General features: G+C 44.2%; 3 protein-coding genes across 4 annotated transcripts; 1 reads left to right on the top strand and 2 right to left on the bottom strand.

Moving 5' to 3' along the window:
• The first annotated feature begins 6,624 nt into the window (after positions 1–6,624).
• LOC105189764 (transcription factor SPT20 homolog) lies at positions 6,625–10,855 on the top strand. Of its 2 annotated transcripts, none has more exons than XM_011152074.3 (11): positions 6,625–7,128; positions 7,321–7,420; positions 7,509–7,555; positions 7,641–7,721; positions 7,828–8,034; positions 8,120–8,204; positions 8,296–8,418; positions 8,510–8,682; positions 8,756–8,857; positions 9,037–9,225; positions 9,304–10,855. In XM_011152074.3, the coding sequence occupies exons 2-11, from the start codon at positions 7,357–7,359 to the stop codon at positions 10,564–10,566; spliced, it is 2,334 nt and encodes a 777-aa protein (XP_011150376.1). In that variant the 5' UTR covers positions 6,625–7,128; positions 7,321–7,356; the 3' UTR covers positions 10,567–10,855. The 2 variants fall into 2 exon arrangements, with proteins under 2 accessions (XP_011150376.1, XP_011150377.1); XM_011152075.2 differs by having other exon boundaries at positions 6,626–7,128; positions 8,308–8,418.
• MCTS1 (malignant T-cell-amplified sequence 1 homolog) lies at positions 10,849–12,354 on the bottom strand. Its single transcript, XM_011152073.3, has 6 exons — positions 12,151–12,354; positions 11,752–11,904; positions 11,580–11,680; positions 11,319–11,452; positions 11,070–11,137; positions 10,849–10,995 (listed from the first exon to the last, which is right to left on the bottom strand). Exons 1-6 carry the CDS (start codon positions 12,159–12,161, stop codon positions 10,914–10,916), a joined length of 549 nt encoding a protein of 182 aa, XP_011150375.1. The 5' UTR covers positions 12,162–12,354; the 3' UTR covers positions 10,849–10,913.
• A 3,796-nt stretch (positions 12,355–16,150) lies between these two features.
• Ubr1 (Ubr1 ubiquitin ligase) lies at positions 16,151–22,938 on the bottom strand. Its single transcript, XM_011152072.2, has 3 exons — positions 22,596–22,938; positions 21,957–22,182; positions 16,151–21,751 (listed from the first exon to the last, which is right to left on the bottom strand). Exon 3 carries the CDS (start codon positions 21,721–21,723, stop codon positions 16,363–16,365), a length of 5,361 nt encoding a protein of 1,786 aa, XP_011150374.1. The 5' UTR covers positions 21,724–21,751; positions 21,957–22,182; positions 22,596–22,938; the 3' UTR covers positions 16,151–16,362.
• Positions 22,939–23,130: the final 192 nt, after the last annotated feature.

Genomic DNA, 23,130 nt, shown 5'->3' with positions numbered 1-23,130 from the left:
CTAACCGTTTAGGAGATATCGAGGGTTAAAGTTTTCCAAGCTTTCTCCTTCGATATCTCCGCTTCTACTGGGAGTAGAGAGTCGTCACTTACGGCAAAATGTAGGGTTTTGAGAGGACTTTAATTTGGTGCCAGAACCAGGCCTGTATCTCTAACCGTTTAGGAGATATCGAAGGTTAAAATTTTCCAAGCTTTCTCCTTTGATATCTCCGCTTCTACTGGGAGTAGAGAGTCGTCACTTACGGCAAAATGTAGGGTTTTGAGAGGACTTTAATTTGGTGCCAGAACCAGGCCTGTATCTCTAACCGTTTAGGAGATATCGAAGGTTAAAGTTTTCCAAGCTTTCTCCGTTGATATCTCCGCTTCTACTGGGAGTAGAGAGTCGTCACTTACGGCAAAATGTAGGGTTTTGAGAGGACTTTAATTTGGTGCCAGAACCAGGCCTGTATCTCTAACCGTTTAGGAGATATCGAAGGTTAAAGTTTTCCAAGCTTTCTCCTTTGATATCTCCGCTTCTACTGGGAGTAGAGAATCGCCACTTACGGCAAAATGTAGGGTTTTGAGAGCACTTTAATTTGGTGCCAGAACCAGGCCTGTATCTCTAACCGTTTAGGAGATATCGAAGGTTAAAGTTTTCCAAGCTTTCTCCTTTGATATCTCCGCTTCTACTGGGAGTAGAGAGTCGCCACTTACGGCAAAATGTAGGGTTTTGAGAGCACTTTAATTTGGTGCCAGAACCAGGCCTGTATCTCTAACCGTTTAGGAGATATCGAAGGTTAAAGTTTTCCAAGCTTTCTCCTTTGATATCTCCGCTTCTACTGGGAGTAGAGAGTCGCCACTTACGGCAAAATGTAGGGTTTTGAGAGCACTTTAATTTGGTGCCAGAACCAGGCCTGTATCTCTAACCGTTTAGGAGATATCGAAGGTTAAATTTTTCCAACTTTTTCCGTTGGTATCTCCGCATCTACTGGGAGTTGAGAGTCTTAATTATTGGTGAAATGTATGGTTTTTAGAGTACTACATTTTGGTGCAAGAAACAGGCCTGTATCTCTAGTCGTTTAGGAGATATCGAAAGTTAGAATTTTCCTACTTTTCCGTTGATATCTCCGCTTCTACTGGGAGTTGACAGTCGTAATTAATGGTGAAATGTAGGTTTTTTAGAGGACTATATTTTAGTGCAAGGAACAGGCCTGTATCTCTAGCCATTTAGGTGATATCGAAGGTTAAAATTTTCCAACTTGTACCTTTGATATCTCCGCTTCTACTGGGAATTGAGAATGGAAGTTTATGGTAAGATTAGGGTTGATATAGGACTACATTGTGGCAAGAGCCCGTTCCTGTATCTTGAACCTTTTAGGAGATATAGTAATTTAAAATGGTTAACTTGTGATGATAATATCTCCGTTTCTACTGTGAATTGAAAATCGAGCTTTATGGTCAAAGTAGGGTTGATATAGAACTATATTGCAAAGGAGCGTTCCTGTATCTTGAGATCTTTAGTAGATATCGAAGGTTAAATATGTTATCGATGAGGTTCGCTTATAACTTCCATTTATCTCAATAGCGCTTCTCGGGAACATTCCGTTCGAAAGGTTATTCCGCGATAAAAAGTTTCTTGCGATCTGAGGCCGCTGTTGTTTAAAGTTAAATTGCAGCAACAGTATTGTTATCGGTCAACCCTGAGACCGGCTGCGAACATCCAATTGTGACGTCTGCCGCGCCTTTGCGATTACCGATAAATTCAGTTTTCTTGATTGCTCGCGCGATTTCAAGTGGCCATAATATATGGCGAGAATACATGGCAATATATGGGAATAATATATGGTAATAATATACGGCAACAATATATGGCAACAATATATGGCAACAATATATGGCAACAATATGTGGCAACAATATATGGCAATAATATAGGACAATAATTCATGGAATATATTTTTCGTTACAAGAGTCTATGCAAATTTGCGGCATGCACAATGTAATATTAAAAGTAATAATAAAGTAATAATAAAAGTTCTTTCTGCGAGCTTTGAGTCAGACACTCACCAATGATGATATTGATGATGTTCTGTTGCATCCAACCAGATCCACCAATGTCCGCCCATGTCCGCTGCCGCTCTCCATGTCGCGCAACATCCATCTTGCAGCTCGTCCCACGGTGATCGCTACACTTTCATCACACTTCCGCGACGCGGTCGATACGCGGTATTAGAACGGCGATATTTACATCAATTAACGAACGTTTTACTCGCCATCGGTGGAAACTTTTTGCGCGCTGCGAAACGGACTATAAACTCGATCGGCGAGGAGTAAGAACCGTGTGAAAATTTATTGACTCGTCCAATTGATTTTTACGGTGCTTTTCGCGATTGTGTCTGAAAAGTCGCGAAAATGTGGGATTATCGATATCTACGAGTGAAATATTCGCGACGCGAATGCACGCGAGGAAAGATTAGACAATCAGAAACCGGTCCCTCTTAGGGAGCGCAAAGAGAGAGGAGCGGCGCAAAGTTTTCACGCATTATAGCTCTGTCACGACGAAGCTTACGTTCGCGAAACTTTGGCGAAATGAGAATTTAAGTTTTCTTTGTTAGCAACGCGAGTAAAAACGCGTATATTGACAACCGCGGTCGCGATTCAAAGGCACGCGAGCGAGGATACCTCAAGCTCGGCGTGCGCTGGCGCAATTTCTACGCGCATTATACGCTACTCGAGACAATAGGGATTGTGATGAATGGACAATATTGCCAAATAATTCTACAGCCTGTTTTGCAAATAAAAGAAAAGTAGCTAACGATATCGGCATTTATTTATGAATATATTTTATACGGACAATTGAATATTGTCAAATAATTAAATCGTTAAGTAATTCTGCGGCCCGCTTGAAAAATAAAAATAAAGCAGCTGATGTCGGTCGTCGCGTTTGTACATATGAATATTCTCTTATTCAGATGACTGAACATCAAAAGAGAATCATTCAGTATTTTAAATCTTGTATGTAATGCAGGCTATCGATCAAGTAATCCCCTGATTGTTTCGAGCAATGTATTTTATTCAACGTCACAAATACACACATGCAAGTATCTATTTACAATTCGCATTGACTCGAACGACATTTTTTAGTCCCACATCCGTCATGCAGAATATTGTTTCTCTTTTCATTTTGACTCACCGAAACGACTTGCAGTCAGAGCCGGCCACGTTCCGCTTCAACTCTGTAACAAAAAATTCACATTTGCTTATCAGATTTGACCAACGAGTGCGGGCGAGTAAAAGAGTAGTTTACCCTCTGCGATCGTAATTCAAGTCGAGGCGGAAATTATATTCCAGCTCTAGATCGCCAAGTCAAACAGAGGACTATAGTAAACTTGTAAACTTACCTTCAAGCCGACTCTGCTTCGCCCGAACCGGATCCTCCGGTGCGGCATCCGCGTCTACCGGATTGCTGTTGCTTTCCGCAACAACTGAAACAGAAAAATAATTTTCCCGGTTGATAACCTGCGGTAGAGAGAGAATATCTTTGATCGGGACCAATCGAAAATACGGATATATTTTGATACGGAATTTTTATCTTTATATTTTTGTTCCAACATTGAAAATTTAAATGGGACTTGAAGCTTTCAAGAGAGCTGATGAGGAACAAGTTACAAAGGCAAAAATCGTAAAGAGTTGAACACAGATGTGTAGGAAACTTGTAAACTTTACCTTCCGGTCGACCCTGCTCTGCCCGAACCGGATCCTCCAGTGCGGCATCCGCGTCCGCCGGACTTGCTTCCCGCAACGTCTGGAACAAAAATTTAGCGTTCTTGGTTGGTAAGCTGCGGTAGAGAAAAAATGGTTGGTCAGGATGAGTGGAGAATATTCGTTACGATTTTTTTTCTTTATTGACATTGAATGTCTAGATAGGAGCTCTTGAAAGAGCTGACGAAAGAAAATGACAATAAGAAGCGGAGACAACAGTTGTGTGCTCTCGAAAATATTCTTTTACGGATGGACATTTAAATTCAGATCCCGTAACAAGAGTAAACAAACTTGAAAGAAGCGCTGACCGAAAACAAAAAAGGTCGCAGTCTAAGAAGCGATATGACGTTGAATATTCTACACAAGACCAATATTGGTCTTGTGTAGAATATTGGTCTAGAATATTGGTCTCTGTCTGGATCAATATCTTTTGTATATAACAACGCAATAAATAGATAAACAGACAGAGATTGACGAGAGTAATTGCAAATTCATAAAGTGATGATTACTAGTCGGATGATGACGGATTGTGAATGCCGAGCGCGAAATTCCGACTTCTTATTCCCGGAAAATTCGTCAAACGTACGCTCTCGTTATCGGAGACCTCCCGCGTAATAAATGATTCCACATACCTGGAAACGTGACGCATCGCTGCCGGCGTTCTGCTTCTCGACTGCTGAAGTCCTCCAGATTTCACTCGCTCACGCTTCTAATGCTCGCGATACTCGCGATTCGACCGTGCAGTTAATGAATGAGATGCCGACGCGATGCCGATTGAGTATCTCGAGGACCGACGAGATATATTTCTTTTAATTACACGAGACGGAAGTGACGAGAGCGTCGCGCACGGCTGCTGCTGATGGAATGAGGTCGAATACATGAGGTGCGCGAGTATTATAATACGAAGGGCAAAAAGTGTCGTCGCTCGCGAGCCGATCAACACAATCGGCGCGATATAAACATTGCGGGCCTCGGCGGCGGTTAAAGCAAGAGAGACTTGCCTTTGAGCGTCTCTTGTTTTCTCGAAGGTTTCGGAACGACGAGGGGAATGCGAGGAGGCCTTTCAACTGTACGCGACATTGATGCACTCTATTTATTGATTACTGAAAATAAAGAAAATTACTCTGTCGAAGCATCGGACATTTGTTAGCTTTATGTTAATTAAAGAGGAATGTATACGATTAGAAAATGTGTTAGCAACTAATTGTACAGAGTGTAAGTTGTTGTGACGCCGTTTTCAGAGAATAATTAAAGGTCATGGTAGCGTTAAAGAATGGAATTTCATTCTATGCGAATTTAGTCGCACTCTTATTAAATATTAGTCCTGTATAAAATGTCGTATTTAAAAGTATTGTTTCGCATTCACGAGATTTTGTCGTGAATTCTGCTCTCAGATTGGATCGCGGGTGAATACTTTTTAATGCGACGGGGAATAGAACGTGAAAATCTTGTATGCCTCTGAATCCGAAAACGATTAGGAGAAGAAGTGAATACTTTTCAATACGAAAGTTCGCATTTAAAAATTATCGATTGCGATTGAATACAAGGCATATTTGAAACGAATTGAATCCTTGTTAATGCGAAGCATTCACTACTGCCATCTCGCATTTAGCGCAGTGAAATTTAATGGGAACTAATACTTTTTATTTTCCCTTTCTTCGGATCAGAAAGTAGAATTCAGACGTATTCAAAATATCAATACTTTTTAATATGTTTCAGTTCGACATTTTATACAGGGAGATTATCCGCTGCGGACAATAACTCTTCTACTTTTCATTTAATATTTAATGATGATAAATAACATTTAATTGCATTCATTTGGCTTTTTTTATTTCGAAAATAAGAAAATATATACCGGGGTGAGTTTTATCCATGACAGCATTAACGTGATTTTCTTTGATGCTTTTTTTAAAAGTTCAAATATTTCGTCGACTCGCAGGATATTTATAATCGGAGTCTTGTCACGTTAATTACGTGAATAACATGTGCTCCTCCGAGCGGATCGAATGCTCACCGACGGCCACTGTCAGTGCCACGAGCGAATGTCCGGAGCGGACGGGATGCTGAATTAAAAAACAAGACGAAGTGAACGGGACGCGGACAACGATACATCATGCGTCTCCATACATGTCAAATTGTTTATTATAGAAGAGACTTTGATACGGCAATATATATTCGAAGATTTAACATTTAATACGTACTTTTATTTTTTCTGCTCCTCCCCCCCTTTCCCCCGCTCTTTTTAGACCACCAGGCATAGTCTGGCATAGAGATGGCAACTGTCATTGCAGCACGGACATAAACCGCCTGAAAGTGGATGCAGCATGGACTTCCACCATATGCAGATTTTACCACCGAGACCTGAAAGTGGATGTATTATCGCAGTTCCCCTCTCAAAATGGATGCAGATGGCGTCCTTTCCCAGTGCGGAAAATCGGTGTCGCAGAAAATGTTGTATTGACCGCTCTCAGGTTAAGCTAAGACTCCATGCATGCGGTGAGCTGCGGCAAATGCTGCGGTGACCAATCAGGAGGGAGGCGCAAGTCCGGTTGCGGCAAGCTCCGGCATGCGTCTGTCTCCTGATTGGTCACCGCAGCTGTTTGTCGGAGCTCACCGCATGCATGGAATCTTAGCTTTACTCTCTGTGGTTACTATCTCCGGCTTTCATATCACTGAACTTGTGCGTTCAGTGATATGAAGTAAATTATCACAAAATTTGTCATTCTTCCGAATCAAAGTGATAAATAATATTAATTTATTACTTAATCTGATTTTCCTATAATCCACATTCGATCCTTGAAGAAAAATGAAAGAAGTAACTTGCAAGGAAGTAAGTAAAGTGTAGCCGAGGCTTTTATATATATATATTATATATATACACATATACATTACTGATATCACATCTTCGTGTTGCATTGCGCACGCGCAGAAAACCAAGCCATTAACTGAGTATGGACGCGAGCCATCATAGTTTCATACTTCTGATACAATTATTCCTGAAATTTGCTGAATGAGTGTGAAGTATGTGTATTTTGTTACAAATTACCGATTTGATAGCGACATTATAGTTACACTTGCAAGTTTCTCACAACTTTGCTCCGACACTACAATCGAAGCCACAGAGGCGTATCGTAATTACAACGAGCGTACATGTATGGCTTCTGACTTTCAAGCAAATTGTGCGATCGCCTGCGTGTAAAATAGAGAACATCTTTGAGAATTGAAGGACAGGACTGCTTTGGGCTTTTTCCAACATCATAATTTGAATTAATTGAGCTGAGAAAAGAATAGCAATAAAGTTAACAAGTGTTTTGTGTCTCAAACCAAGCTAGATGTTCATGAATTAATAAGGAAGACGTGACGCTCATCCAGTGATCTTTCTCTCATAGTAAGTTTCAGCATAGAAATGGTTCTAAATTTCAGTAAATGAGAAGGAATTCCTAGTTTAGATTTAGATAAAATACTATTGTTCATTTTCTAAAAATATTTAAATTAGCCTAGTCAAATATAACGATATAAGAAGTAGGTTATGTTTAAAGTCATATCTCAGTATTAATATTTAATTCTTTTGTATTTTAAGGTTTATAAAAAAATTTACAAAACATTTTAATACAAAATGGCATTACCACCGAATTACAAACAAGTTGCAATAGCTACATCAAATATTGTTGCCTCTAATCGTGAGTACAATGAGTTGTTTAATTTTCTTAATTTAACTTTTATTGTTTAACATCAGAGCTATAATATCTCACTCATTGTATTTTATAGAACGAATGAGAGCATCTGGAGGAAGTACAAGTAGCTCAACAAATAATGTAAGTATATATTGTGATAAAATATATTCATTAAATAATTAGATTTGACATTAGATTTAATTTAAATCCTTTTTTCACATTTTAGAAAGATACACAAAGTCCATTTATCCAAACCCCACATAGCCATCCAGGATTTACACCTCAGAAAGTTGGCAAAAATACTAACGTGTGTATTATATCTTCTGCTCAAAGTTCCATTTGTTGTAATCAATTATAGATTCATTTAACTATAAAAAGACTTGAATATCTGAGTATTTATGTAATTTTTTCAGGCTGATTCTCGTACACCAAAACCACCTAAACCACCAGAGAAACCTCTCATGCCATATATGAGATATAGCAGGAAAGTATGGGATCAGGTAAAGGCACAAAATCCAGAGTTAAAATTATGGGAAATTGGCAAGATTATTGGACAGATGTGGAGGGATTTACCAGAAGAAGATAAGACAGAATTCATTGAAGAGTACGAAGCTGAGAAGGTATACAAAGATACTATTACATCTCTAACACTGTACAATTTAACAATATATTCATGCATGTTGCTTGTGTGATTGTTTAACATAGGTGGAATATGAGAAAAGCTTGAAGACCTATCATAATTCGCCTGCATATCTAGCTTATATTGCAGCTAAGAATCGTGGGAAATCGAGTAAGTGTGACAAGCATAGTTTCAAAGTTTATGGTAAAAAATGTGATGTAAAACTATTTAATAACATCACAATATCTTATATCTAATGCAGTGTTGTGTGTAGCACAACAAAACAACGATGACCGAGAAAGTCACGAACGTTCGTCAGGCAGTAGTAAAAGTCAAGCAGCTCAAGATAGAAGGATCGATATTTTACCAGCGGAAGATGACGATGGTACATCGACGATAATGATTATTCTCAGAGATAATTATCACATGTATATTACCAGTCATATGTTTTATCATATTTTCCGCTTGGTTTCTAGATCAAGATGATGGCTACTCCGTGAAACACGTGGCTTATTCGCGTTATACGAGAAATCATCGTCTCATTAATGAGATTTTCAGCGATACTGTCGTGCCCGATGTTCGTTCGGTTGTTACTACTCAAAGAATGCAAGTTCTTCGCCGTCAAGTACAGTCGTTAACGATGCATCAGGTAATTAATATACTGTCAAACATGTATTTTGTCATTATGTGTCTTAATCAGAGTGTATTTTTCTGTGTTCCAGAAAAAACTTGAGGCTGAGTTGCAACAAATCGAAGAGAAATTTGAAGCAAAGAAACGTAAATTCATAGAAACCAGCGAGATATTTCAGGAAGAATTAAAAAAAGTGAGTGGCAATTCTTTACAAATATTTTTTATACGATCGCATAAGAGTTTTAATAGTGAAGCGATCTTTGATTATAGAAAGTATTTCTTGAATGTGTAATTATTATGCAAGAAGATCCAAGAAGATTTCAAAACAAATATTGTATTAGCACTGTAGAAAACAGTCCTCGTGTCTTTCAGCATTGCAAGCCGGCGGTAGACGAAGAGACTTTCAATAAAATGGTAGAACGACAGTACGAAGCCATCAGACGAGATAGACAGAAAGGATCGGAAGAAAATCGTTCGGACGGGCCGGCATCGAGTGAATCCACTCCGAATTCCACTCCCACTCCGACTCCAGCGTCACTCAACGACGAAGCCCAGCCAGATGTAACAACATATAAGATACACTTAAAATTTCAAAGCATTCATATCACGACAGAATGTCTACATCATTTTTTTCTACAGGTTTCCGATAATGATACAATGGAGAAGAAAACCGTCGGCGGCATCGACAAAGCCAACATCGAGATGAGCAAGAAGATGTCACCGCCATATACCGAAACCAAGACGGAAGTACCGACGGTGCAAGCGAACGTCAGTCAGCCACACGCACCCAATACTGGAATGTACTGCAACGTGGTCAACCCTATTCAACATCCGCATCAGCAACAGACACAGACACCGCAGCACCAACCACCGCAACACCAGCCGCCACAGCATCAACCGCCGCAGCACCAGCCACCGCAACACCAACCACCGCAGCACCAGCCACCCCAGCATCAGCCACCACCTCAGCATCAACCAACAACTCCTCAACAATCCCATCAGCTGCCTCCACCTCAGCAGCAGCATCAAGCACCTCCGCCGCCACCGCCTCAGCAACAGCAACAACAACAACAGCAACAGCAACAACACCAGCCACAACCCACTCAGCAACAGCACCAGCCGCCGCCGCCGCCGCAATCACAGCAGCAACAGCAACAACCGCAGCAGCCAAATCCCGTGCTACCGCCCCAACAGCAGCCGACCACAACAGCTGGAACAGCAGCCGCGGTGGCGGCAGTAGTTGCCAGTGCGAACGCGACCGCAAACTCCACTCCGCCGAACATGCCGCCGGTGTCGGCGCCACCGGCAATACCGATCCAGCACAACCCCCATCAGCAGGGAATGCTGGCGAATCACTCGATGCCGCCGCACCAGACCGCGCAAGGCAGCCAGGGCACACAAGTGATGCCGCCGCAAGGACCGGTGACAAATCCACACACTTCCCAAATGATGCCGCCTAATCAAGGCTACGGCCAGCAATATCAGACCGCGCCCGGTCAACAGCCGCAGAACGTTCCGCTGGCTCCGCGACCGCCGCATCCTTCTTACAGCTATTCCCAGCAACAACCATACCATCAGCCTTACCCGCAATACACTCATCCGTATTACCATCAGCCGTACTCGCAGTATTCGCCTCACCCGATGGGACGTCCTCATGGCCACGGCCCACACAGCCCGCACAGTCCGCACTACCATCCGCAATCGCCGCACACCGCAATCGCCGATAGCGGCAACACTAACACCAACGTCACCGGCTCGAACGCCGTTACTGTGCCCGCAACTGCTCCTGATAACAATAATCCTTCCTCTTACTCATCGTCCGCAGGACACTGCGAAGGCGAACGCTCGGGTCCGTCGGATAACCAGGAAGGCCAGGTGGATGCTAAATCGGGATCCGCTTAAGTACTCTATCTCTTTTCTTTTTATTTTATAAATTATCGTAGAGTTGAAACCTTTGTTGATGTGTCTTTGCGATCTGTATCTGCACTATTTTGTACGTATATTCTTAAGTTACGAACTTAACGCATTCTGTCACTTTATTATGATAAAGATGTAGTGGTAATCGTTAATATTATGGTGACCTGCAACGTCGTCTTATGTATACACGAGGATGTATCGTTCCACGCGATGGCAGCGGCAACACGTGCTGACTCTACTTTGTAGTTGCGAGATAAAGTGTCTGGGAAAACTAGCCGTATGCAATGCGATTTTTTGATTATACCCTTGTGGTGTACAAGATATAATCACTTTTATTTCACAGGTTTCATTTGCCAGAGTCCATCGTTCAAATAGTGACAGTTCTCGATCCCAACTCCTTTGTTCACCTTGATACTGAAAATTATGTAACGACACTGATGAGCAAAACGATGGATAGAATGTCAAGAGAAAAAATCGTTTAGACTTACATGTCTTCCGTCGACAGTGTAGTGACTCCTACAGCTAACGCATGCTGCTTGCCCTCTGCCATAACAGCCTGTATCTTGAGTTAAGAATATATCTTATATTTAATCATGCTAATTGCTGATATATGATATAAAATTTTAATAGCTCTTAGCTAAAATTATATTAGCTAAAATTATATACACATTTTTAGCTAATAAAGTTATTTAAGAAATATCACAATCTGCTTAATTTATATTATGTTTAAAGGATACGACAACAGTTCCCTTGTTCACTGTCATCATCTTTGCACCTTTTGACGTTAAGCCAGGACACATGATATTAGCACCACTAAGAACAAATCTAATGGCACCTTTGTCAACTTGTTGCATTGGTAGAAAAAATGGATCTAAAAATTTGCAATTTATGTACAAAAGTAGTAAGCCACAAGAAGTATCATATTTTTTTCTTCAATCTTGATTTATCAATCAAGATAACTTAATGATTTTGATTTGTTATTTACAAAAAGAATTTACACTTATGTAGTAGTCTCAGTGTAGGCATCCAGGGTCCTTCACGTTGGCGAAAAAATAACAGGTCTCCCGCTGCATTCACTATGATTTCTATATGATCGTGGCTGACACATTGAGGAACAAAAAAATGAGGATTATTGAATTATTGAAAAATCTTGAGCAAAGGATAACTCACCATTTTACAATACGAAAGGAATCTTTCTTTGGTATTATAACATCTATGTAACTATCCAGATGAGGGTACAGTTCCAGGAGTTTTGAGCGAATACCCTTTTGCACAGACGATTTTAATTGCTGAATACCAGAAACACTGTCCTTCTCATCGAATCTGACGGAACGACAAAGTGTGAATTAAGGTGAGAAAAGAAAATACACTTGGACTGTTTGACCACTGTGACATTGAAGTAGAAATTTTTTAATTTGTTTTCAGCATTTATATCGAATGAATATTTTTGCACTCTTGAGAGACGCAAAGAAAGAACTTTTTATCGAAACGCAAGATATTTAAATTGTTCATTTTTCCGTTGATTCAGAGGTTAGAATACCGATATTGAATACCTAATAGAGCACGTACTTTTTAAACATCTTTCTGATTTTCTGTGATATTCCGCCGTTTTGAGCACTTTCGAGCACGTGAACGAAGCATTCAATCAAACGGTCGTCGTTAAACGTCGAAACGTTATTTGGCGTTGAACACGCTTTTCACAATTCCGACTACGCTCCGAGCATTCGTTTAAGGTTAGGATATGTTGTCCAGATGATTTACTTCGCCGCATAAATGTGTGCATGAAGAATCAACCAATCGTATGTCCAAGACGAAAAGTGCTATATCGTTCTTGCAAACGTGTTTCTATTATCCGAAAAGTTAATTTCTTTTTGACAAAAATTAAAAATAGAAATTCGTTATATAAAAAATATTTGGATTATAAGCAATTAAACGGCTTTCTCCTACATATCGATTTTATATATTTAATTTCGTGAGTCCAACATATTGATTTTGTCTTTCCAACTTGAGACTTAATTTCTCTAAATTTCCTTAATTTTTTAAGAAAAGAGTAAAAATATGAGATCGTAGAGTTACACTTCGCTAAGAAATTAATCGATTCGAATTATCAGAGAATATATAGAATATTTTAATATTGTTTTCCAGACAGCACCAGACATCCAATGGATGTACGTTTCACGTCCAATTTATGTCCGTATGTCCGATTTACGTCCGTGGACATAAATTGGACGTAACAAGGATGTCCTTATTGGACATCGGACCTGTAGGACGTCCGATGTACGTCCATCGGACATCCTATGAACATCTTTTATAAAAAATGGACATATAACGGACGTCCAATGGACATCCGTGTGCTGTCTGGGTTATTAAAATCTTATATTTTGTATGCTTTGAGTATGCAATCATTTCACTGGCAGACATGTAAATGAAATTTCAATTAAAAGCTGAAAAAGGTCCAGAGGGACCAATACAAGATTGAACGGTTTGAACTTCTTCAGAGGCAATTAATCTTAACGTATGTAATCTTATCCTCTTCAAGATCAATTTATTGTTTAAGAAATATAAAATAACGTGAATTTGTATAAATCAATCTTTCGAGGAAAACAAACGGTCGCGAAACAAACGTGATGCCATAAAGCGCGCGCGCACGCGGTTATATATTACAAACACTATTTAAATTTATATCCTCTAGGAGGATAAAATCTCGCGCACGAGGTGGTCTCTAGTTGAGAATAATCTAGCAAGATATCAGAACTTTCAGCGCGAGAGTATAAACGATCTTTCAATGAAACTGGAAAAGATACTTACTTACTACGATAGATTATACATTTCTATCTGTCACGATTCCATCACGATCGTGCAAATAGTTACGTACTACTTTGTTGGGGTCTCTCTCTATTTCGCGATCTTTCAGCAGTATCAATTAAAGTATTTGAGTCAATGCATAAGGTATACCGATCCTACATGTATGTGTAATGTTATCCCAGGCAAGACAGAAAATCACAATGACGTCACATTGACAGAAAAATGTGGAAAGTTGCTTCTCGATCATCACTCGATCACCTTCTTGTCACTTCGACCTCACCGTATGACTTTCCGTTTTCTGCCTAGGATTATTTATAACAAACAGGATATGCAACCTCTTGTATAATGTTCCTCTGTATTTCACAAGTACCTCAAACACCGACTGATCATCGCGTTCTCTTACAGGCGATCTATAATGTACAGCGAGCACAGTCTCGTGCTTATTGCTAAAAACTGGACGACAAGGCATACGCGTTGTAATTTTATTTAAACAATCCATGTCCGATCAACGTAATAATATACGTTTTTCGTTACATTGCAGTCTTCCGAATGCGCGCGCTCCGGTGATAGTCTCTGTCGATTCGACGTATCGTTCTGCAAAACTTATATTGCGAAGATATTCTGCGAAGGGCGACGGTGACGGCGATGACGACGTTGATGGGAAAGCAAAGATTGTCGGTCAGCAAAGTATTATACGCTAGAGATGTTCATCATCCTCTTATCAGGGCATCTTCATCTTCACACATAAACGAGCAGAGCAATAAAGATCCTCGGTAAATTTGCCAACCCGTACAATCGGTGTATACTAAATTAAGACTTCGAGATTTATTCTCGAGTCTCTAACACTATTCGAATATCGATTATTCAAATAAACGTGACGCTTTAAATTCAGTTTTTTTTGCAACTACGGATTTTCCAAGATGTCTGAACAGTCGAGACGTCCAATTCGGATGTGAATCTAAAGCGCATGGTGTGCGGATAAAGCGTGAAAAGGAAAAGGTAATAAGCAGTAAAATTCGAGCAAGAAAGAAGTTGATCGATCGCATTCGAAAATAATTTAACAGTAAATTTTACAGCAAATCAATATTCGACAGTAATTTAAAATAACTTAGGCTAATCCGATCGGAGAATTCGGTTTCAGTTCCAGTTCGCGTCTGGACCCGAAAACTTGGATCACCCTGATGATCCGGATAATGCGTTTTTAAGTTTCCGGACAGGAACCGATTTCGGATAACCGGATAATCTGCAGATGTCCGAATGCTTGGGAGCCTCAGCACTAATTATCGTACTCATGGCAGATAATGTAACAGACAAAGCCAGCGGATCGAGTAGTTCACGGCGGCATACGCAGCGTCCAGTTACGCAGACATCCAGTTACCCACCCTAGCTTCGGATATCCACGCCGGAAATGAAACCGATAAAGCCGACACACAGGCGACAATGCTGTGGCGTCGTTGTCCGATGATCATTGCCTGTGAGATTTAGCACCTAAAAGATCGACAATAATAGGAACAGAAAACAGGACTTTACGTCACATGAGATTTATTTCTTCACCATTGAGATTTTAAAAATTACTCCCCTCTCGGATTATATAAGCCCCCCTCCCCCCGGGTTAAATTTCTTTTATATTCTATCTATACGCGTCCGCATTCTCCTCGAAGCGGATACTTCCGGTGGCCGAGCTCGGGAAACCGAATCGCGAAAGCTCGGTGAAAGCCCGAGATCAGACTACAGTCTTTCTTTTCTTTTCTTCTCTTTGACACATAAAATATCGAGCCTCCTAAAAAATACCAAGCGATGGCAGGAATAGTCATCAACAGGACGACGTCCTTAATTAGTGAACTGTTCGGAGGACGAGGTGACGACGAGGGAAAGAAACGAAAGATACTCTCTCGTCGACCTAGGGCAATATTTGCGGTCGTTATTTTACAAAAGTGCATCACAGTGGATTCGCTCGCGTGCGGTTCAGCGACGCGCACGGGACCCGACGATGTCGGCATTCGCAGTCGGGTGTCAGTCTGCCGACTTGTAATGTAGCCGCGTGCGTTGTTCCGCGAATTAATTAGCCCGAAAGGTAGACACAGCAACGTGTGTGCGCGTGTCTGCGTGTGAATGTAAATGTAAGCGTGTGCAAATGTCGCTCGTTGCTCTAGGTCGCCTCTAGAAGAGTCTGATCTGGAACGCAGGTTGGTGCGCACACGAACCACCGTTTGTACATCATAGAAAAATTCCCCGAGGTCACGGAACAGAAAGGAAAAGATGAGTGCGAAATTAATGGATCAATCGAATAGAAGAATGTGTCGTTGTTAACTCTAATATAAGCAACAAAGCTCTCCGAAACAACAATTTGTTAATACGCGTATAAACAAAGGTGTATTTTAATATACAATCGAGATATTTATATGTATATATATATATATATATATATATACATATATATGTATATATAGAATATATATATATACACACACACACACATATATATATATATATAGAGAGAGAGAGAGAGAGGGAGAGAGAGAGAGAAAGAGAGAGAGAGAGAGAGAGAGAGACATAGGAGCGAAAGAGGGTTTCGTAAACTCTGAAAACAATCTAAAAACGACATCGCAACGCTGGGAAAGAAACAACACGTCCAATCTCATTCATCCTAAATATACAAATGTCACGTCCGCGAGAGCGCGCTCCCCTCTTACAATAAATTAATTTTGTCATTGCGACTCAAACGGACAATCAATGATATCACGATACCTAGGCTTGCTTGTTGCTGCTGCTGCTGCTGTTGCTACATTCTCGCTTACGCTAGGTGTTTAAAAGAATTAGTATTCGACTCTGTCTTCATCTTCTCGTTCCTTTTTTTTCTCTCTTTCCTTTCATCTCTTTTTTTTTGTTCATTTTCTCTCCGTCTCTTTCTTCTAAAGGTATCCCACATCAAGTAATGCAGGGACCAGCGTAGTACTTCCTAACAGAGTTGCAGGGTTACATGTGCTGCCATTGAGTCGGCACCATGCTGCTCGAGGACTCGATGGCCCTCGCTATGGACTCGTGCAGTTCGTGACTTAGCCAGATATAGTTGAGCCGCCGATACTTCTCGTGGCAGAGGTGCAGCGGGTTGCCGCGCCGCAGACCCTGATCTGTTTCCCCGTACTCGTCGAGGTACGGCGGGCACATGTGAGTGCCGCGAGTTGGGCTGCGCAGGAACAGGACATCGCACTCGCGCACCCGCAGGAACATACCGACCCCGGTGCCGCATTTGCTCGTGTGGTATGTGCAGGCTCCCACCGACATCTTGTTGATCTCGGTCTGACAGCAATAGCTCTGCGAGCACAGCATCTCGCCGCACACGAGGCACAGAGTGGGATTGCGTGAGTCCTCTTGGTCGCTGTTCGGGCAGGTGAAGGTGGATATCGAGTTGATAAGATCGCTGTAGTCTTCCGGCAGGTCGATCAGCTTGTTCACCCTCAGCGGGTCCTTGACGATCGGTACCTTCTTCACACCCAACAGATGCTGCCAGACGGTAGGGTGGTTCTTCCACACGTGCGTCAACTTGAGCACCACGTTCAAGTTGGAGTTGATCAAGGCGCGGCAAGTGGCTGGTAGACCTAGGTATATACAAATGTTCTCATATGTGTCGCCGTGTGTTTGCGTCAAGGCTGCCGGAGCCGGCACGTCCGTCACGTAGTGAAAGTAGAGAGCGCAGCATCGCAGGAACGGCCGGCAAGCGGCCTCCACACGTCGCCACAACTCATTCGCGACGTTCGGACTGCTAATTTGCGTGCCGAGTATCTGTACCAGCGCGAGGTCCGACTCTGCGGTCTCGCCTGCGGCCTCTTCCGTCTCACGGCTGTCTACATCCATGCTGCTTTCGAGCGAGCCCAGGTCGATGGTGAGGAGGATCTTGATGATGTGACAAATGAACACGAGCCGGAGCGCATGCGATTCGAAGACACCGCCGGTGATAATGGGCGGCGACACCTCGTCCTTCGTGTGGAAGAGACACGGCAGCAGATTGATCAACGGCACCAACACACCGAACGGGTCCCAATCGAAGATGCAGGGCTCTTGGTGCGAGTTCTCCAACAGTATCGTCAGCAACGTCATCGCCTGGTTCATCAGCATCTCCCGATCCGCCCAGAGGTGCGAGTGATTCGCAAATGACGCACCTAATAGGGCCGACATCCTCGCGAGGTTCTGCAAACTGTCCCGCTGTCGGGACGACAAAGCGCCCAGCAGTGGCTTCTCCATATCGCGCAGCAAGAACTCGATCGCATGGATCGTGTAGGCCGTAGACTTCCATGCCCACAACGGCACCCGGTGATCATCGTCGATCGGGCCGAAACCCTTCAGGTACGTCGTCTGTGTAAATAACGCGGCGAAGACATGTATCATACCCTCCATGTTGTCCGCGAGATGCGGTCCGGATTGCGAATAGACAGACTCCAAGGCGCCCACGACCGCGTCGTCCAGCTCTCGTCGTAGCACAGGCATGGGCGGCACGATTGTCGTGTCTTCTAGCATCTCCTCATCCTCCACTTCCATGCTCTTCTTGCCATACTTGCGAGTCGGCTTGCACTCGAGTGTAAGCCACATTGCTTCCAGCCACTTCTCGAAACTGATGTCCGGCTGCTTCTCAAGAGTAGGCTGCAGCATCCCCAAGGGCGGCACCAGCAATAGAACAGTATTGCTGAGGCATTCGCACAGTGGACAGAGGTACTCGTGATTCTCGGCGTCGAAGCTCGCTGGCTGTCGCATACGATATGGTCGACGATTTTCCTTGGCGAGCACATTGTCGAAATAATCCTGCCAACAGCGGCCATGCATCACATGGCCGCAGGTACTCGTATATGGGGAGGAACCGAGCTTCGCCGACAGGTACAAGGGATTGGCTTCGTCGTTATCGGGCCTGCGCTGACACAACACGGTGGATTGTTGCACGAAGGTAGCCAACACCATAGCCGGGCCAGCCGCGGTCACGGTCTGGTCCTCTTGGCACAGGATACAAGTATAAGTCATCTGCTCGCACATCCTGCTGGTTTGGCCGATGCCCACAGCGACCGGCGCTTCCTGCGAAGATTCGGTCAGGTCCATGACGGAGCCGCGCTCGTCGCTCTTGTTGACGTCCAGGCCCGCCTCCTCGAACAACGTGGCATTCTTCTTCATGAAGTGCTTCTGCATAGCGGCCATCTGCGCCATGACCTTGGCGCGTTTTTGCGCCGCCATCTTCGTGCGCCATTCCTTGTCCATCTTGTTGGTCTCACCCGTGTCGGCGGACTGCTCGACCTGCAAGGGAGTCGGCGTGACATCCATAGCGACGTAGCTAGCGACCTCACGGTACTTTGCCAGGATCCACGTCAATAGGTCCTTGTGCGCCTCGATACGCGGACTGTTTGATAGATCCTCCAGTAGCTTGTAAATGTTCCACTTGGCTGCTCTCTCGGGGAACACGAGGAACGGGTAGTGGCCAGACTCCTGCTCCTGCAACGCATAACCGATGAGATGCAATATCTTGTGTACCTGCGGCTCAGAGAAGCTCCGGGCGATAAAGTTCTGCGCTCGTTCCAACACGGTCTGCATGATGTGCAGCATCACGTCGCACTGCAGCAAGTTCGCCACCAGACTGAACGTCTCCGTCAGCCTGGGCAGTTTCGGCGGCGGGCAGCACTCCAACTCGCCCAGGGCCTTCCTGCGTTTTCGCTGGGCCTCTTCGGATATGCTCAGCTCTTCCTTCGTGTAGTGGTAGAAGAACACGTTGTACTCTGAGTAGAGGTGCGGCTTCAGCTCGTAGACTCCTTTTCCTGCAGACATCTGCGGCGGCTTCTTGAAGTCCGCGACCTCGCATATCACTGTCTCCATATCTGGCTCTAAGTGCTGTGAGTCGTCCACCAGCTGCTTGATGAGTTCCGAATGTGGCTGCGGTTTTATACATAGCTGTTGTATGATCTCCTTCTTGAAACGATCGTCCGCGCTGATCTGGCCGACCCCAGGTACGTATCTCTCGCCTATGATCGTGATGAGCAAACCGAGAAACTCCTCCACCAAGTTGATCGTCTGCCTCATGCTGTCCTCCTCCGGATTCTTCAGGGCGTTCACCTCGAAGTCTGGGTGTGCCCAGTTGAGCAAGTTGAACTTATTCAGAATGTGAATAAGGAACTCGTTGCTTTCTATCAAGGACGCGCCGACTTGCAGCAGAATAATGTCGCGATCCAGCATCTCGTGGCGACACTTGACACTGTGGTAGAAATACAGCTGATTGAGCACGGAATAGCCGTTTCGACGCCACATGCCAGAGTAGACCTGCGATATCATGACTTGCGCCGTCAGCACCGGCTCGATGATTTGCTCCGGCGTCGGTTTCGTCTGATTGATAAACTCCGACGACTGGAAATGCAGATTGTATTTCTCCAGATGTAAGAACAGGCCGGCCAAGAATCGCGAGAGCGGCAGGTGGATGGAAACCGGTTGGGACGACACGTCGTACTGCAGGCACGTCGCGCTATGGTCCGCCAATTCTCGCACTTGACTCGGCGCCGGCTCATTGCCCAATTGCTCGTACAGCTTCCTCAGCACCATTATGAACGACTTGATCAGCACGACCTTGTCTGATCCGCACCACTCTAGTGCCATGGTGATAACCGGCGATAATTTGAAGTGCAAGGTGATTGCGGATTCCCACTCGGGCTCATATTCCATGTGCTGACCGACCTGCCTCAGCACAGCGTCCATACACTGCATGCTGCAGAAGAGTGTCAACAATAACGAGACTCCTTGCAAGTAACCTCGCCTAAGCTCGTCGGTCCATTCGTCTGGCTTCGCACTCAGCAAGTAGCGTAGGTCGTAAAATATGTAGAGCGCTCTCTTGAACGAAGTGTTCGGCGTGTTCCTCTCGAATTCCAATTTGCCGGCGGCGTTACACCGCCGGGCGCTCTCAGAGATGAGCGTGTTTAGCAGGATGAACAGTACGTCATGGTGAGCAATGAGATGGTGGGCTAAAGTTGGCACTGTGAACAGCTGCACGGAGAGCGAAACGATGGAGAAGGAGTGATCGTGATCGTCTCGTATGAAGTCCTTCATTACGTCACCGTAGTTGTAAGTAAACACCACGGCGAGCGCTTTCTTACTCTCGTACTCCATGAGCATTCCGGTGATGAACAAGCGATGCCACGCTGTCCTGGCAGACTTCCACAGTTGCGAGTCCCTTGTGAGAATGCCTTTGACGATCGAGATGTCGGGCAGCTTGGTGTTCAAAGCGATGTTGCTGAACAGCACGCGAAAGCCTTCGCATTGGCTGATGAACTGTTGCAGCCAATTGAGCAGTTTCATGGCAAATGTCTGATGGGCGACTACATGGGTGTGCAAGACGAGCACCTTGAGCGGTCGATTGTTGTGCCTCGAGGTAAACCTCTCGATGTCGGTTCTCAGCTCGTTGCATTGCCGGAAGCCCGAGCATCTCACCACGGCTCGGCCCTCTCTGTCCACGTTGTTCACATACTCCACCGCGTCGCGTTGCAAGCACTTTAGGATGCGCGTGAGGGTATTGATCACGTGGTCGAAGGTGTGAGTCTCGTCGTTAAAAAGTACAGTACAGTAACTGTCAAAAGAGTCCATTTTCTCCGCGGCCAGGTTGAAACACATTGGATCCTTGACGCACACAGATTCACACAGATTCGCGGGCAGCGCCGACGTGTGCTTGAGGGTCAAGAGTTCGTAACAATATTCCAGTATGGCCTCGAACACCATCACCGCCCGCTCGGCGATGTCGCCGGGCAGCTTGTTGCCGCGCGACTCCTTCGACTGGGTACCAACCATGTGTATCTCACAGAATGGGTCTCTCTTCCAGGCTTCCGTGTCGCCGCAATCGCAGCAACCGCCGCCACCGGACGTGCCCATTTTATACTTGTGATCCCGGTGAGCGGACTGCTGGAAACAACCCACGCATAAAACACATGTCGAGTCCACACCACATTCCCGGCAGCTGTACGTCGGCTCGCCCATCTTGAATACACGGCCGCACATAGACGGTGGATTGTCCATCTTGGTGAGTTCCTTCACGACAACTTGTGGATTGCCATTGCAGATGAACTCCTCCAGAGGACTGAACAATATCTTCTGCGCCTTGTTCTCGTCGATGGACCACGCCAGACAGTTGCCATTGCGTTCTGGGCTATATATCTTTGGCACCCATACTCGCCAAAATTCTCTGAAGTTCAAGCTCGTCAATATACCCTTGTTCATCTTCTCCATCCATATATCTACGCACGATACACTTGTATCGGGGAATATAGGTAAGTCTTCGGCTGCCACCTGAGGCAGCAGCCGATTTTCTACATTCTCGTTGCTCATGTTGTTTAAACTGTCCAAACAATGTATACTGAAACCACAGGTGTAAGTAAGAAAATATGGCAGAGAACAAGGAGAAAAAAGGTTTGCTTTCTATCGATGAACTAGTGTATATCTTCAGATAGACATACATTTGAGGCTGGAGAAAAAGGAAAAGAAAAAGATTAAAAGATAATACAGTCAATTCAGCAATAGAAAACAAACTTAAAAAAAAGGAGGAACATGAGAATACTAACCAATGGAATACACGCAACCAAAATGACTGAAGATATAATGCACTATTGGCAGACAAATGCGCATTTTAGTAATTTTAGTCTTCTTATGTAGCTGACTCATCCAACATTTTACCAGAAAATACCACTAAGATCTCTCATAAGTCTTCTTACGAAGCTGTGCAATCTCTTGTAATGTCACAAAATCCTTATTACACATGTAATATCTTCATTTTTGGCGGCTGACAATCTGAAAATAGCGATTCACTATCGTCAGTTGATGCTTCAAGGCAGTTTCAAACGAAGTACGCGCACTTTCCAATCCCGTCGCGCAGATATTCGCTCGGACTCGACCGGAGAACCGACGTCTCGACGCGTAAATGTACACCCAAATATGAGCACATACGAGAAACGCATATGTCTACCACTTAAAGCAAGGAGCGCAATGACAACAAGCATTGCGACGATCGCGCAGCACACATTACTCCCGAATTGTATCTTCTAGCGTATCCATCTCTCCGTCTGCGCGTTTATATACACGTACGGGCATCATATATGTCGCGAATTAGTCAACGCGGTGGACTTCATATAACAACATGAGCGAGCGTGACTTTTCGGCGCAGCGGGACTATTTTTAACTTCGTTCCCGAGGACGATACTCACTGTTGTGGCGAACGGGTCAAGGTTAATAAAAGGCGCCGCGGATGTTCTCTTTGTCTCCCATGCAGAATCCCGCGATCTGCGCGTCTATGCAGGAGATTCGAGTCGCGCCCAGCACGTTTCGTCCCGTGTCCAGCTCGTGACGCGCCGACGTGCGCGCCTACGATGTGCCGCTCAACGCACCTACGTCGATCGCGGGCACGCGAACGTTGACATTTTGCGGTGAAATGACAAGTAATATTCCTCTCGCACAGCTGCTCCAACGATGCACAAAATGGCTTGTGTGAACTCGGCGGCGAGCCGGGAGTACGCACTTAGCAGAGCGCACCGGGTGTAATCAAATTCGCACAGCGCCATCTATCGATCCTCTTCCTTGTGAATTTGAAGACTGAAATGTGGAAAGATAGATTCTCTTTTTTCCTCTTGTAACGCGCGATCGGCTGGCTCAAGAGTCCGTTCTGTGATTTTAACGAAGCGCGATTGCACGCTTCGTGCGATCATCGGATCGCAATTTGCGTTTTTGAGATGACCACGACGC

Source organism: Harpegnathos saltator, unplaced genomic scaffold (assembly GCF_003227715.2).
Source record: "Harpegnathos saltator strain DR-91 unplaced genomic scaffold, Hsal_v8.6 scaffold7, whole genome shotgun sequence".
Taxonomy (NCBI): Eukaryota; Metazoa; Arthropoda; class Insecta; order Hymenoptera; family Formicidae; genus Harpegnathos; species Harpegnathos saltator.
The sequence above is the reverse complement of the archived record's forward strand: the minus strand, read 5'-3'. Positions and strand labels throughout refer to the sequence as shown.

Coding starts and splice junctions, on each gene's coding strand:
- Ubr1 (XM_011152072.2), bottom strand. CDS start 21,723: ATGAGCAACGAGAATGTAGAAAATCGGCTGCTGCCTCAGGTGGCAGCC.
- LOC105189764 (XM_011152074.3), top strand. CDS start 7,357: ATGGCATTACCACCGAATTACAAACAAGTTGCAATAGCTACATCAAAT. Junction 8,419..8,509: donor ACCAGCGGAAGATGACGATG/GTACATCGACGA, acceptor CTTGGTTTCTAG/ATCAAGATGATGGCTACTCC. Junction 8,858..9,036: donor TTCAGGAAGAATTAAAAAAA/GTGAGTGGCAAT, acceptor CGTGTCTTTCAG/CATTGCAAGCCGGCGGTAGA.
- MCTS1 (XM_011152073.3), bottom strand. Junction 11,681..11,751: donor TCCTTTCGTATTGTAAAATG/GTGAGTTATCCT, acceptor TCAATGTGTCAG/CCACGATCATATAGAAATCA. Junction 11,138..11,318: donor TGAACAAGGGAACTGTTGTC/GTATCCTTTAAA, acceptor CTCAAGATACAG/GCTGTTATGGCAGAGGGCAA.